This window comes from Centruroides vittatus, unplaced genomic scaffold, assembly GCF_030686945.1.
Source record: "Centruroides vittatus isolate TY-2023 unplaced genomic scaffold, ASM3068694v2 contig_955, whole genome shotgun sequence".
In the NCBI taxonomy this organism is placed as follows: Eukaryota; Metazoa; Arthropoda; class Arachnida; order Scorpiones; family Buthidae; genus Centruroides; species Centruroides vittatus.
In genome coordinates this window covers 2,169,913-2,185,790 of record NW_027122634.1, presented here as the reverse complement: position 1 = coordinate 2,185,790, position 15,878 = coordinate 2,169,913, and the positions used below count along the sequence as shown (strand labels likewise).

At 29.6% G+C, this 15,878-nt stretch overlaps 1 protein-coding gene across 1 annotated transcript; it reads left to right on the top strand.

Moving 5' to 3' along the window:
• Positions 1-3,421: 3,421 nt before the first annotated feature.
• On the top strand, positions 3,422-15,733 carry LOC136985164 (uncharacterized). Its single transcript, XM_067282373.1, has 5 exons — positions 3,422-3,553; positions 3,826-4,038; positions 10,443-10,577; positions 14,954-15,117; positions 15,598-15,733. The coding sequence occupies exons 1-5, from the start codon at positions 3,437-3,439 to the stop codon at positions 15,731-15,733; spliced, it is 765 nt and encodes a 254-aa protein (XP_067138474.1). The 5' UTR covers positions 3,422-3,436.
• Positions 15,734-15,878: the final 145 nt, after the last annotated feature.

Genomic DNA, 15,878 nt, shown 5'->3' with positions numbered 1-15,878 from the left:
ATTTATATCACTTCTCAAACCTAAGAGCAAACAAAACAATCTAAATTTAGACAAGAAAAATAGATTTTAAAGTGACAATCCTGCCCAACACGTGGTATAGACTTCAATATTTTGACTTAAAGTAAAATGGCAATCGATAGTTCTCGTTGTTGCCACCAAGAGCGCTGTATCTAAGGTCACAGTCACTCTATGTATATAGCAGGGGTGGGCAAGCAAGAGTTTAATGGGAGCGAAAATGTAGGTTTTGCAAAATGCATGGGAGCCGCAGTTCTGTACTGTTTTGGCGGATAGTATGGTAAGGCGCGCGATTTTATTATATAATATAAATATAATATAAAATAAATATTGAATTTTTTTAATAAACATATTTTCACAAAATTATAAAATATAATAATAAAAAACAGAAATTAACACTTTCAGCAAGAGCCGCATGCACCTCAAAAAGAGCCGCATTTGCCCATGTCTGGTATATAGTATGTAGGCCGGATGGCCGAGCGGTCAAGGCGGCAGCCTACTGCTCTGGGGGACCCGGGTTCGCTTCCCGACGGGTCGAAAAATCCCCAGGAATTTTTCCGGGGGTGGTCCGTCCGAATATGTCGGGCCCCGTCCCTCACCACCCGGTCGCTCCATTGTGGGCCTGGCCGAACCCATAATGGGCTTGCAAAAAGAGGCCCTCTTAGTGCCCACAGGGCGGAAAGAGTTTTTAAAAGAAGATGATAAAAAAAAAGTTATATAGTATGTTCTAGCTCAGGGGTGGCCAACATACGGCCCGCGTAATGGGTTTATGCGACCCGCGATTAATTTTTCAATATTAGGTACTTAACTTCCAATAATTGGTCGAATGGATTTGCGATACTTCTTCATTTTTAAAAAAAATTCCATTGTAGAGATTTACAACTTTTGTATTTGTCTGTTATAAATTTACACTATTTGAAGAACGAAAGACCCCACACTCACTGAAACTCATCTACTTTTGCTTTTCTTTTGCTTTTGCCTGATAGAGGAGTTTATTGCTATTTGCTTATACTCAGGAAGAACAGGATGATGATCAGCGACCGAAGAGTCGGCCTTATAGAAGACGGCCAGTCCGAGGAAGACAGGAGAGAGGTCACGAAGCGACCAAAGCCGGCCTTATAGTAGACGGCCAACGCGAAAAGTGAATAGAATGCCTTCCGGGAGAAACTCATCTGCCATTCCGCCACGTCACTCTGTTTATGCTGACATGTGACGCACAGCGCCGCCTGCCGGTCGGCGTTTTTTTTTTGCCTGTACGTTTCTTCACACTGTAAAATGACATTGCGCATGCGTCAGGAACTTATGTTATTTAGCATCATTTAATTTTAATATTTCGTTCGGCCCGTGATAAAATTTTTCTTTCCAATCCGTCCCGGGGCAAAAACTGTTGGCCACCCCTGTTCTAGCTCGTTGATTCAGTGTATATTCAATGAATATTCTGAGATTTTAGAATAACAAATCTATATATATAAAAATGAATGTATGTCAGCCTGCCTGTCTGTTTGTCCTTCATGCATTACTACACCATTTATCCGATTGCCATGAAACTTTGGGAAGTTGTTTAATACATTCCCGCGAAGGTTTCTGGCATATGTGAAGACCACCATTTCCCCCCTTTCAAAAATATATTTATATATGGATTAAGGCTTTTATGTCTAACAGATGGCGCTAACTTCCGACGATCTAAGTTTGCTTTTCTGTGAGGCATTATGTTTTTCTGTGAGAATGGACTAAAGCAGATCATTTTCTATCTATCTATATAAATAAAATATAACGTTCGTTTGTTCCTACCGATTCTTTTGAAATTTTGACACCACGTTGCATTCAAATACGCACGTGTTTTTATATAATATACATGTCGAAATTCCCCCACTGGGGGAAATGGACAGGATTAAGGCTTACCATGAAGAACTCGGCTTCTATTATACTATTTTAGATGCGGTTTTTTGCATTTTAATAGGTTACGTCAACAGAATATACACTAAAAAGGGATTTTTCGATATTCCCCAGCGGGGAAAGGGACAGGATTAAGGCTTACTGTGAAGAACTCTGCTTCAATTTATACTATTTTGCATGCGGTTTTGATTGCGTTTTAATAGGTACGTCAAGTAACTTACACTAAGAAGGGATTTTTTGAAATTTTCCCCCACGGGGGAAGTGTTATAGATTTATAATAGATACATTTTGAGCCACAACAACGTGTGGCCGGGTCAGCTAGTACTTTATAAAACAAATTATACGATAATTTTCAATCAGTTCAATTAGCTTTTTCGTTGCTTATATGCAATCTGTTTTGTAATGTGTAATAGTAATTGTAAAGTTTGTACACCGTTTATTGCAACTATTATAATACCATTCTACATAAAGTTTGCCATTAAATTAATAACTATTAAATTTTATATTATATACCTCATATTGTATTTAAAAATTATCCGAGTGCACTAAAAACATATTACGTAGTTGTTATGTAGTGATTTAATGTATAATGTATTATTTTCAAATATATAAATTCAGCGGCCGGATGGCCGAGCGGTCAAGGTTAGCAACCTACCGCCCTGGGAGACCCGGGATCGAATCCGGATGGGTCGAAAAATCCCCAGGAATTTTTCGGGGGGTGGTCCGTCAGGATATGTCTGTCCCCGTCCCTCACCATCCGGCCGCCTCATTGTGGGCCTGGCCGAACCTATAATGGGCTTGCTATAAGAGGCCCTCTTAGTGCCCACTGGGCGGAAAGAGTTACAAAAAAAAAAAAAAAAAAAAAAAAAAAAAAATTCATCGTAAAAAATTGCAATAAGCTACAAGCAAAAAATAATGAATAATGAAAACATCCCTGTAAAAATAACTCAAAAATAACGCAAAACATCACAACTAGTAGAAGTGATAAATCACGAGAAAAGTGGAAGGTTATTTAAAGTATCCTTGAACATAAGTTCAAGGATATTTTAACTTAATATTTTCATGATTATTTATAATAATAATTTTTTTCGTACAGAATTTATTGAATTAAATGCAATATATTTTGTTATACATTGAAAAAATTTAGCATTTAAAAAAGTGTTTTGAAAAAGTTGGTATATAAATATTACATATTTATTATTATTCAAACGTAAAGGAAATTAATTCATATTTTTAATTTAAAATTATAATTTTAAAATTATTTATTTATTTTTCAAAAGTATGAAAAATGCGTAGAAATAATATTTTTATTTTAAAAAAGTAATGTTACTAATGTAAAAATTACAAAAACTGAAAGCATATTATTAATATTGCATATTAATAATATAATAAAATACATAATTAAAACAAAAATAAAATTTTTATAAATTAATACGATTTTATTCATTATTTATTTATTTTTAAAATATGAAATGTTATTTCTTACACTAGATGGCGTTAAACATTTTCTTTTCCCGGTTTTAAAATGAGAATTGGAGATGGTTTATGTCGGTATGGATTTTTGCAAAAATTACATCATTTAAGGAGAAATTTTTTATCTATTTTGAATTATAGATTATCGTCCAATTTATATATGGTTAAAGTAAGTATTATATTTATTAAATGTATTCATGAACTTTAAAAGTCTTGTACAGTGTTAGGCCTAATTTGAGCATAAGTGTCGTCTGCTTCACTTTAAAATTGTGATCTGATTAAATAATCGGGAAGTATTTACTTTAATAGGTTATTGATAACGTTAAAATACAATATATAAATATAGAGTATGTTTAATATATAGATATAGAGTATGTATGTTCTTCATTTTTATAAAATAAAAATGTACAATTTTTACCATTTTATTTTTTTCAATTATAGAAATATAGTTTTCAACAGATTTGTGCCTTTAAGTCAACATGTGGGAGAAGTGCTTCTTTTTGTTTGACAAATGCAAGAAATTTATACTGTTTTCAAAAATATTGTCAGACATTTGCTGCACATATTCCTGGCCATGTTCCTAGCACCTCAGCTACTGATCTGTTCAAGTTTGTCCAATTGGATATTTTAAAGATTTATGAAGATATTAGAAAAGTATGTTACAGCATGATTTTTGTGCAGGGTAATCTTTTTAAAAATTTTAAATGTATTTTTTTAAACAAAGTCCGTTTTAGCTTGATTGCATTAAAAATTAATATTGATGCATATTTCTGTTGTTTAAAAAAAAAAAAAAAATGCCACTTATTATTATAAATTGCTTTTTATTACATTATTTTTAATACAAATAATTCAAGATAAATACTATTATTAATGTAAAATTTTCAAATGTTTAAATTATGTTCCCCCTTGTAACTGGATCATTCCATATTACGAAAATAAATATTATTATTATTATTATTATTATTATTTTTATTTTTAATACAAATATAAAAATTTATGTTACCAAATAAAGAAATCAATATTAATTTTCAGAAATCAATGAATTAGTTCCTCTGTATACAGTAGAAGTTTTGTTTAAAATGATATATTATCTTGTTATAATGTTAATAAATCAACTAACATTTTTATTTTATCAATGTAATTAATTTTCTGTTTTATTTAGAAATATAATAATTTTAAATATTTAGAATTTGTGAGTTAAGTGAGAAGTAAACTAAAAGAAATGCTGTTCTAATATGAACTATTATTTTGTATTTAGTTTACTTAATTATGAAACTATAACAATAACAAATGAATATATCTTAATGATAAATTTATTCATTTATTTTTATCAGTTATTCTATAAATAACTTTTTAATAAAATATTATGCAGTAAGGTTTATACTGATAAAAATTGTATATTATGAAATAATTCTGTGAAAAAATTAATCATAATTTCTAATTTTTAAATTAATTTAAAAAAATTTTTAAGATGAATAAAATTACAAGTTTAGCATAAATATTCAATTCATTACGGTAAACTAGTTTACTTAAAAATAAATTTGTTTATAAGTAATATATTGTATTTTAAGATAAACAATATAAATATGGTGTCTCATCTGAAATAAAAATAATAATTAAAAATATTTCCTAGAAATCCATATTTTATTGATATTTGCCTCCTAAGTTTATCATCTGTCTAATTTAATCTTTTAAAATTTTTTAAATTAGAACTATGTTAATAACAATTAAAAGTTTTTTTAATTAATAAATAGTTTTTAATAATCTCAAGTCTCAATTACAGTTTGTTTCAACCCTTTGATGGGCACACCCGCAGCAAATTGCCGCAAAATAGAGATAAAGTTCTTTGTTTGACATTGTACTTAACTACTGCAGAAGTATGCTTTAGTATTCATTATTCAAACCAGATGTTACAGTGTACATGTGAAATCGGGTCAGTTTTACTAACTGTTTAGTTGTTACTAAGCTTTGAATCAAGTGGTAGCATATTTGCATTGTAACTGCTGCTATTTGCCTTGCCATGTAAGTAAAATGTCTGTATACTTTTATATTTATTTATTTTTTAATTTATTTAATAAAGTAGGTCAATTTTTGCAAGTTTATTGAATAAATATATCAAATGAACAATGTTGTAGTTTTCTATAAATTGTTAAACTTGCATTAGTCTATAAGTGTTCCAGTTAGCTTTCACAAAATCTGTATTTTCTTGATGTCTTTAGGTCTCGTAAACCTTTGAACTAGGAAGAGTTGGAAGGAGCTTTGGAACAAGTATTAAGAGAATTGATTGGAGAAAGTGAAGAGCCAGAAGAAATTGATTATTGCACTGAAAGTGAGTCAGAAGAGGAGGAAATTATAGAAGTAAATTTTCATGATAGTGACTCTGAACAATTGGCAGATGAAATAGATAACTTTGTTGTAGAAGAAAGTAGTGAACAGAGGCAGAAAGAAAAAGACGATTATCATTTCTACATAGGAAAAGACATTTTGTGGATAAGTAAACCTCTTTATTTGGGAAAGACAAAAGCAAAAAACATTCTGAAAAAATTACTAGGATCAAAAGGTACTGCCAGAAATACAAATAAGTAAATAGACACATTTCAATTGTTTATTACTGATCAAATGATTGAAGGAATCATAACAAATACCAACAGATATATTCAGAAAGAAAAGGCTGAAGTCAAGTATGCAGAAGATAGAGACTGCAGATATACCACCAAAACAGAAATAAAAGCCTTTTTTGGAGCATTGTATTTGATTGATATTAAAAACAAGGGAGTCACACTAATTGCTGTGAGCTCCGGTCTTCTGATGGTACAGGAATGATCCTTTTATGAGGCCTTTTCAGTTATAAATATTTTCAGTTTTTGCTTCGTGCCCTTAGATTTGACAATATAGAAACCAGGGATGAACAAAAAAACAACTGAAAAGCTTGCACCAATTTGAGAATTTCATCAAGAGTTGTACAACAATTGACAAGATGCTTCATCCTTTTAGAGGATGCTGTGGATTTGTACTATACATTCCTAATAAGCCTGTGAAATATGGTATATAAATATATGCTCTGTGAGATGCTAAAACCTTTTTATACTCTTAATTTTGAGATTTATTGTGAAAAGCAGCTGCAAGGGACCCTATGAGAGATCAAACAAGGCCAATGAAATAGTGAAGACTATTTGTGCCAATAGAAAAAAGAAATGTTACTACAGACAATTACTACAGTAGCAATCCTTTGGCCATAGATTTATTGAATAAAGGGCTTACCTTTTCAGGAACAATGAAGAAAAACAAACAAGAAATACCTCCAGAACTTCTTCTAAACAAAACCAGACAAATAAATTCATGTCTATTTGGTTTTTGGTATGATTATTGTATTGCTTCAATAGTTCCAAACAAAAAGTTGTAATCTTTCTTTAAGCCAAGCATGACACTCCCAAGTTTATCAGGAAGTTAACAAGTCTGTGATAAATTTGGACTACAATGCTACTAAAGGTGGTGTAGACAGTAGATATATTTGTTACTTATACAACATAGTAATATAGTTATTAGATGTGCCATGTGTGAAGGTGAAGATAAGAGAAAGGTGGAGTGACTTTTTTTTATCATGATATTTTATAACCAGTTTGTTCAATAAAATGTAAAATTAAGTTCCTGGTATATCTGATTCACATTTTCAAAACAATAATTAATTATTGATTAAAATCAAGTAATATTACATATGCAGTGTAATTGCTGTGATGTGCTCTCCTATGAGCTTCTGAGAAACGCATCCACTGAAGGATTAAAATATATATAAAATTATTAAATAAAATAGAGATTAATTGTATCTAAAGTTTTAGTTTAAATATGTAAACATTAATTTTATTGAGGTGGAGCATTAGTGAAGTCTCTTCTATGTGGCTTACAAAATTTTGTTTATTTGCAGAGTTTGATTGCTCAATTTTGATTAAACTTTGCCATTTTCCATTAATTGTGATGAGAAATCCAAAAATGTAGTAAAAGTGAGGTTTTATGATTATTATGAGTAAGCATAAAATTGCTTGAGAGAGTGAATTGTACAGAAAAACACAACTATATTGTCTTTATTGATTCTGGAGGGTATGCATTTCGGACAGCATGTCTGAATAAATCCTGGAATCAATAAAGCCTGTATGTTCATCTTGTGCCTGTGTGATTTATTCTCTCAAGCTTACTCTTAACAATTAAAATGAGAACAAAAAGCAATCAAGTACAAATTAGGTTTTGTGACTTGGTTTTCAAGATATAGTAGGGTCAAAATGACAATGTTTGTGGTCCCTGACACAGTTGAGTGTACCTAACAGAATTTAGGCACAGATCCATTCATAAGCAAATAAGGAAAATTGCCTTCAGACATAATAGAACATAGTTTTTGTCATGTTCTGTATTATTTCCAGAGTAAATTTGAACTTTTTCAGAGAAACAAATATCATGTGAATCAAGACATATGCATACAAGGTCTTTGTTGGAATTAACCAAGGGTAGAATCTAATACTTTTAAGAATTGAGATCTTTCAAGATTCAAAAAGAGTTCTGAGAAAATAGTTTATAAGAATAAGCTATGATTGTAATTCATTTTTAAAACAATGAGAGTAAAATAACAGTGCTGCCAGTTTTCCTTGTACAGACTATGAAGTAATTATTAACTAACTAGCATCAAGTATTCAAAAATTAGTTGATTAACATTGTTAGTAATTACAGAGATTGAAGTTAATTAGAATATTAAAATTTCTTGAGAAGTCAGATCACAGACTACTTAGTCATTATATTACTGTAATGCAATCAGAATTTCTGATGATAGAGTAAAACACTATTTCTTGATTCCTGAATTGGCTTGTTTGCTATTGTGTAAACTCATTAGGATCACATCTTACAAGGAACTCTTATAGCCAAATGCAGAGATGAAGTTTACGTTAAACAACATTTAACAGCCGAATGACGTCTAGATGTTGGCTGGCTGAACCACAGTTTAAAAGGCATTGCAAAGATGACGATAGTCTATTTCTGGATACTTCTAAACAAACCTTGACAAAATGTCGGCTATTACTTTCTTCGTCATTACTCCCCTCTTTTAGAAGTCATTCAGTCAATTGGGTTATTTGTTTGTGTAACATCAGAAAAACTTTAATAATATTGCCAACTATCTTCTGAAAGCTTCAGGCAGCATAAAATCTTATGGTTGTCAACAACCATTGTTTGGCAATTAATGACAATCTCTTTCCATTTCAATGTTTAATTTCATAGCCAATGCAATTTAAAACATGAACAAATCCAGATTTAGAATTTTATGTTGAATTTGGAATTCGTTTTTGGAATAGATTTTTAAAGAATTATTTAGACGTCGTATTATTTTCTCCCTTTGTAATTGTCAACATGAATAATTTTAAATATTTTATTTTTTATTTCTTGTAGAAAGTTTTTTTGTAATTACTAAGATTTCTGTTTGTGTAACAGAATCTTCTGACCAGAGGATTATAACAACAATGACCCCAAAATGCATTAATGTTTTATAACCAACATGATACTTGAATTATAAATAAAAGCATCTGGTTTAATTGTAGTCTTAAGTCTTCATCTGTTGGAATATCAGAATTGGAACATTTAAAACAAATTTGAAGTATTTAATTATGTTATTTCCAATCCAGGCAATTAATTAATGAATAATTTTGTCAATTCTTCCCATTTACAACATTTATCAAAGGAACAATATCAATTTTTATCTAAACTTTGCTGTGAACAAAACAATGCAACAACTTCCACTCAACTTAAAATGTTGTCTAAACCTGCTGTTGAGTGAGTCTAGAAAGTAGGTCAAATTACCAGTTTCTAAATGCTGTCTAAACTGGTAAGTGAGAAATGTAGTCTCTGCAATGAAATCTTTCTGAACTGTGGTCTAGATGATGTCTAAATCATAATTATTATTGCCTTACTGTCCTTATTTAGTTTCTTATTATATATTTTGTCAACATGGACATTAATTATAATTAACACCAGTATAATTGCCCTATTAATAATTAATGTCCACGTTGACAAAATATATAATATGTCTAAATCATCATTGGCATTTAAATATTGTCTCTGCAATCGGCCCTTAGTATTCGAATATCTAGCCCACAAGTTTTCAGAAACAATGAGAACTTTTTAGAATTGTACGGTTCTCAGTTTTTCTATTTGAATACTTCCATATTCAGTTTAAATCACTTTATATTTATTTAGATTAAACCTAGTAATAAAATGTTTCTTTTGTAGGTAATAAAAGTGATTTTACTATAAAACTGCACATAACTATATAAAAATGACATTTATCACATATAGTTTTAAGATTAAGAAAAAAAGGAAAAAACTAAAACCTGTCAAAATATTTGAATAGAAAAATAAAATTCAGTACCATGCAATTTTAATTTAATATACTGATGATACAAATTATATTATAATTATATTTGAAAGCTATTTTTTTTTTTTTTTTAAATTTACACAAAGAGTTATGATTTATATTTTATCTTTCAAATCATGATTGGTATTTTCATCAATATTTTATTTGGCTGCAATTTTGAAAAAAATATTGTAACCTGTAAATTCCCACTTGTCCGTCTTTTCATCTGTCTGTCTTTCCTTAATCTCAAGTATGGAAAGCTTATGGGCAGGAGGCCCGATTGACTATATATGAAGTTCCATTGCAAACCAGAAGTCATGTTATTTCAATTCAAAAGTTTTTCCCTGAAAGTAGTTAATAGATGATTGGCACAACTCGATTGTTAAAGGAAAAGTATAATGTGCAGGGGCAAGATATTACTAATTTCAGATGAAGACAATATATTTTAAATGAAATAAATAAAAGATATGATTGTCACAATGCCAGGCTGCAATTTTTAATCTCACAATAAATAATCACTCATATGTAATAGTTATAAATTTTATTTCTGCTTTTAAAAATTGCTGCATTATTAATGTTGTGAAATTATTTAAATATTAGAATTTATGAATAAAATGTTATTTTTAATGATACTTTCATAGAACATGTAATTATTTTATCTTGTTTTTAGGAACTACAAAATTCAACTAAAGAACTTAAAGAAATAACAACATATTACTTTGATGGAAGTGGAAAAGCATTTCGTCCTTTAATTGCAGTTATAATGGCAAAAGCATTAAATTATCATGTATTAAAATTCAAACAGGTAATTTCAATTTTAAAAAATGTTTATTTATTGAAATACAAAAATGTTGTTTAAGAAAATTTTATATATTCTTAAACAACATTTGAAATAGATTTTGATATATAAGATATTTAAGAAAAAAGAAAAAAGTTTTAATATTACTATATTCTTTTTATCATTTAAAAAAAAATGCAACACACACACACACACACACATATATATATATATATGTGTGTGTGTGTGTGTGTGTGTTGTTGGGATTGTCAAGGAAAAGGATTGTCAAAGGAAAAAAATTATATATATATATATATATAATTTTTTTCCTTTGACAAATCCTTTGAACCCTTTTAATGAGATTTTGCTTTCATTAAATAAAATGTTTAAAGTTGCTAAACAATTTTTAAAAATTTTTTAATAATTTTATTTTTATTTTAAAAAATCCATAATAGACATATATTTCACATCAACATTAATCCAGTTAACATTAATTTTCATATTTTTATATATTTTCATCATAACCACTGCATATTTGAATTAAAATTTCAGATAAGCAGCAATATTTTGAAATTTCTTTATTCTATGTTTATTTGAATGTAATTCTATTTGAACTCAGCTGAAATTAGAATAGTTTTTCTAAACCATTCTAATTTCAAAGATTTATCTATGCCTGAAGACAACTGAACTATTTCCTGTGGAAAATATTTGCACCTTTGTGTGATATTGTTAAAAATTTATTTAAAATATATTAGTTTAACATCAGAAGACAGTAATTCTTTCAATTAAGAAAGAATTACTGTCTTTTCAATACTTGATGATATGTACAAATATGATTTATTTAAAAAATCATAAATTTTGACTCACCCACCTTTGCACCTTTTTCATTCCAAAAGTACTGAAGATATATTAATTTTGTTAATTAATGTAGTTAAATATGAAGTCACATATAGGGAATTAGATGGGATCTTTTTTTAATCATTTTTAAGGTCAGTCCAATTACATTAACAAAACTAATATATCTTCAGTATATTTTTGGAATGAAAAGGAAAAGACTTTGACTCATCCTGTATAGTTGAATCTCTCTAAATTGACATTCAATAATCCAACATTCTCTTTATTCTGATATAACTTTTTGGAACACTTTTAACAGCCATAGACTTAGTGTATTTGTTTAACTTGATAATTGAACACACACTACTCCAAATTCCAACACGATTTTATAAAAAAGTAATCTAATACATGTAATAATATCTCCTTTCTAATCCAACAATTTCCTAGGGAATGCAGAAAACATTCCCTAGGAAGTTGTTGTCCCATTTATACTGTAAATGGGTGCACAGAAAGGTGAACCCATTTACAGTATAAATATATTATACTAATGAACTTGTTTACTCTTATCAAAAGCCTCAGGATTATTCCCATCATTCATTAAGTTTATTGATTTGTTTATTGTTGGGCTGGCTGGCTATGAAAGGGAAATAAAAAACAGAGACAATGCTCTGATCATCATTTTTTCTTTTTATGTAATCGTCACGTTCACTATCACACAGTTTTGTAAAATTGGCAACAAAATGAAAATGAAATAAGTTAACATTTGAAGAAAAGTTGAAATTAATCAAAGAAGAGAAGAAAATCCTTCAAAAGTCAAAGATAAACTGGTAAAACAGTTCAACATATTGATAGGTAACTTAACCATCTCAGATATTTTAAAACAAAGCAGTGAAGTTCAAATAATAGTGAAGATTTTTGCAATAAACAAAAACTAAAGTGTAGTTTTTCTGTAATCAATGAATTGATTTGTGTGGGTTCAAAAAGCAGTCAATAAACATTTACCTGTAAGCATTCTAATTTTGTAAGAAAAAGACCAACACTTTTCACAACAGTTAAATCTTGTAGTAAGTATATTGATTTTTTTACTTCTTTTGGAATCTCTACTATATTAAATAAATACATAATATGTTATATGTACATAATAATTATAAATTAAAATTTTCTGTAGATATAAAAAGATAAAACAGATGCCTGCAGTACTTTAAGCAGACATAATATTAAAAATTTTACAATTTGTGAAGAGACAAAAAGACATGATTGATAACATCATCAACTACAAGCACAATCTAACAATTATCATTAAAAATTATGAAAGCAATATATACAATGCAGACAAAACTATAGTTTTCTACACTTGCCAAATAAAACACTAGCAACATCATCAAGAAATGAAAATAGAATATCACTATTAAAAACCAAATAACTGTTCTTGTAACAGTAAATGCTGCTGGAGGAGAACTCATGCCAATGTACACACATCATTGAAGCCGCAACATTTATTTAAAAGTATTGACACAAAAACAACTAAAAGTTACATGGCATGCAAATTGAAAATCATGGATGACATCAAATATCCCTAAAAGTTTGAACAACAAAAAGAAAACTGAAAAATCATCTGTGGATAATTGTGCATAGATTGCTCTGAAAGTTTTGTCCTGCACATCTTTTATTCAGTCATAGCAAAATGAGTCTTTCACCATTCAAAAGAGCATGAAAAATAAGGTGGATAAGGTCCAAATCAAGTTTCTGCTTCCAGTACTTTCCAAGCAAGTAGTGATGAAATATTAGAAAATTGTGATATGGATGAAAACCAAATATCACACAATCATCCATTACAATTTTCTGTGCAACTTCAGTAAAGGCTTTGAAGAAATGTTTCATTTTGGGGAACGTTGTCTTTCCTTGAAGACTATTACACAATGGTATAAAAGTGTTTAAAAGTTATTTTAGTGTGGATGACAACCCATGCTCAGGTTGGCCAGCAGAAACAATGACATCAGAAAACTACTGCTATAGAGAAACTTCTCAGCAAAGACAGGCAGATCATCTATTAGCAGATTCAGAAACTGTTGCATGTTAGTACATCATACATTCATGACATTCTGTGTAAGCATCTAGGATTAATGAAGGTTTGTTCACTTTGGATACCCCCACTCACTGATGGAGGAGCAGAGGCACAACAGAGTACAATGGTGCCAAAAAATGCTTAAACACTTTGAGTCCAGGACATCCAAGGATGTTAGCAGCATTATAACAGTGATGAGATTTGATTATATTATTACAATATGCTCACAAAATCTCTGAGCAAAGTTTGGTTCTTTGAAGATAAAGCAACTTCAATAGAAGTCTGAAAATCACATTTGACAAAAAAAATGAGTGTTTTTTTTCGAAGACATGGTATTGTGGAGAGAGTTGTACTAGAAAAACCATGTAATTACTAGTTCCTGGTACACCTAAACATATCTGTCAAAAATCATTCAATAATTCCAGGACATTGACTAAGATCTCATCTTGACATGTGGCTCCTTTACCACAATAACATTCCAGCACATAAGTCAAAGGACATGGCCCCTTTTTGTTAAAGGCAGGACTAACTGTTTTGGATCACCCTCTGTACAGTCCAGATCTTGTTTCCTGTGACTTTGACTTATTTCTAGAAATCAAAAAACACATCAAAGGCATTTTTCCAGTGATGGTGAGCTTCTGGCAGTATAAGATCAAGAATGCTGATCTCCCTGAAGAAAAGTGGGAAGCCTAGTTTGATGGCTTGTTTCAGTGTAGAGTTGGATGCATTGAACATGGTGGAGAATATTTTGAAAAACTAAAAAGTAAGCCTAAAGGACAAAACTTTTCTAGTAACCTATGTATGGTCCAGGAATGTTATTGAATTATCATGTAAGGCTTGGAATTTTTACCTGCAAAAACTTTAAAACTTCAACCATTAAATTGTCAAACCAAATTCAATAAATCATCATAAGCTTTTTAAGTGGCTGTTAAGTAAGTACTTTTATAAAATACAGTTTGAGATTTATTATCTTCTAAAAAAAGGCCTGTCATAAAATTGGGACTCCATTATGGTTTGAAAGTTACTAAAGCCTAAATGCTGATTGGCAGTTACTCACCAATTGACTATCATCAACCATTTTATAATGAATCTGTATTAAATGGGATATCTGTATTGTAATCATTATAAATATACAATTTAAATAAAATTATAAGTTTCAATATAGTTTTTACATATCGTTGGTGCACAAGAATAGTGACACAACTCAAAAAAATAGAACTTCCAGAACAGCCACTTAAAAGTTTCTTGTTTCTTTGTTAAGGCTTTGTTATGATCTTGGATTTTGAAAATTTTCAAATCTATTTTGGAAGTAAATATTAGTGTTTGTTCTTCCACATAAAAATATGGGGAGTTTGCTATACATTTCTACAATAAACTCGAAATTGGAAATTTTTGAGTTGTATCACTATTCTTGTGCACCAACAATATGTGCTGTGTTTGGATCACATTATAAGCAAGTAGTTATAATAAAGATAAAGTGACACTATATTAAAATTGATTTCAGTTTTTGGAATTTGTGCAGTGGATAGGGACATCACTTGATGTTGTTTCTCTAGAAACAATTATCAACTGTTTTTATAAAGCAGAAATGTTATTTGAAAAACAGTTGCAACAGAAAATTGTTCATCAGATTGAAGTGATAATTTATTACAACAATATTGTCTTGAAGTAATGAATGAAGACAATTTGTCAGAAATGGAAGAGGAAAAGAAACAATTACTCATTGTGAAGTATTAAAATTAATAAATTAAGTTAGTGGTTTTTTCTTAACAATTCTTTTGGTCTCATGAGTATCAGATTAGAAAGGATCAACTACCATATTTACTCGCATATAAGACAAGGTTATTTATTTTTCATTGCTTCAAAAACTTAGGTGTATGCATGAGCGAAGAATTCTTTGTGTTTTTGCAATAATTTTTCTGAACCATATGTTTGCATTTTTTTACTGGATGCTCACCTTCTGCTGTTTAAAAACAAAAGTATTTTATCTGGGTCATTTCAATTGTTCTTGTGTATTGTCAGGAGTAAAGATGAATAACAATAAGAAAAGCAAAGCTTTCGAATTGAATTCCAATTTGAAATTCCAAAATCACATGGGAGCCCGATATAAGTTTAATCCATTCCTACGTGAAAACAAATTATTATTAGGAAATCAGAATTTGGAGGAACTCATAAGTGTAATCGACGGAGAGTGGATTTGACTATTAAGAATTGGCTAAAAAAGGTTCCCAATTGTCCAGCTTTATGTGAACAAATTATATCGATTTTACAAGATTTTCCTTAAAGTTTAAAATGCCAGTAATTTTTGCATGACAATGTGTGCATTTACATGCATTTGACATTTTATTTGTGATTAAATGAAATAAAATTAAATTGTATTAATAAATCTAATTTTCTTTATTTTGATCTTTAAAGTCACATCGTGTCCT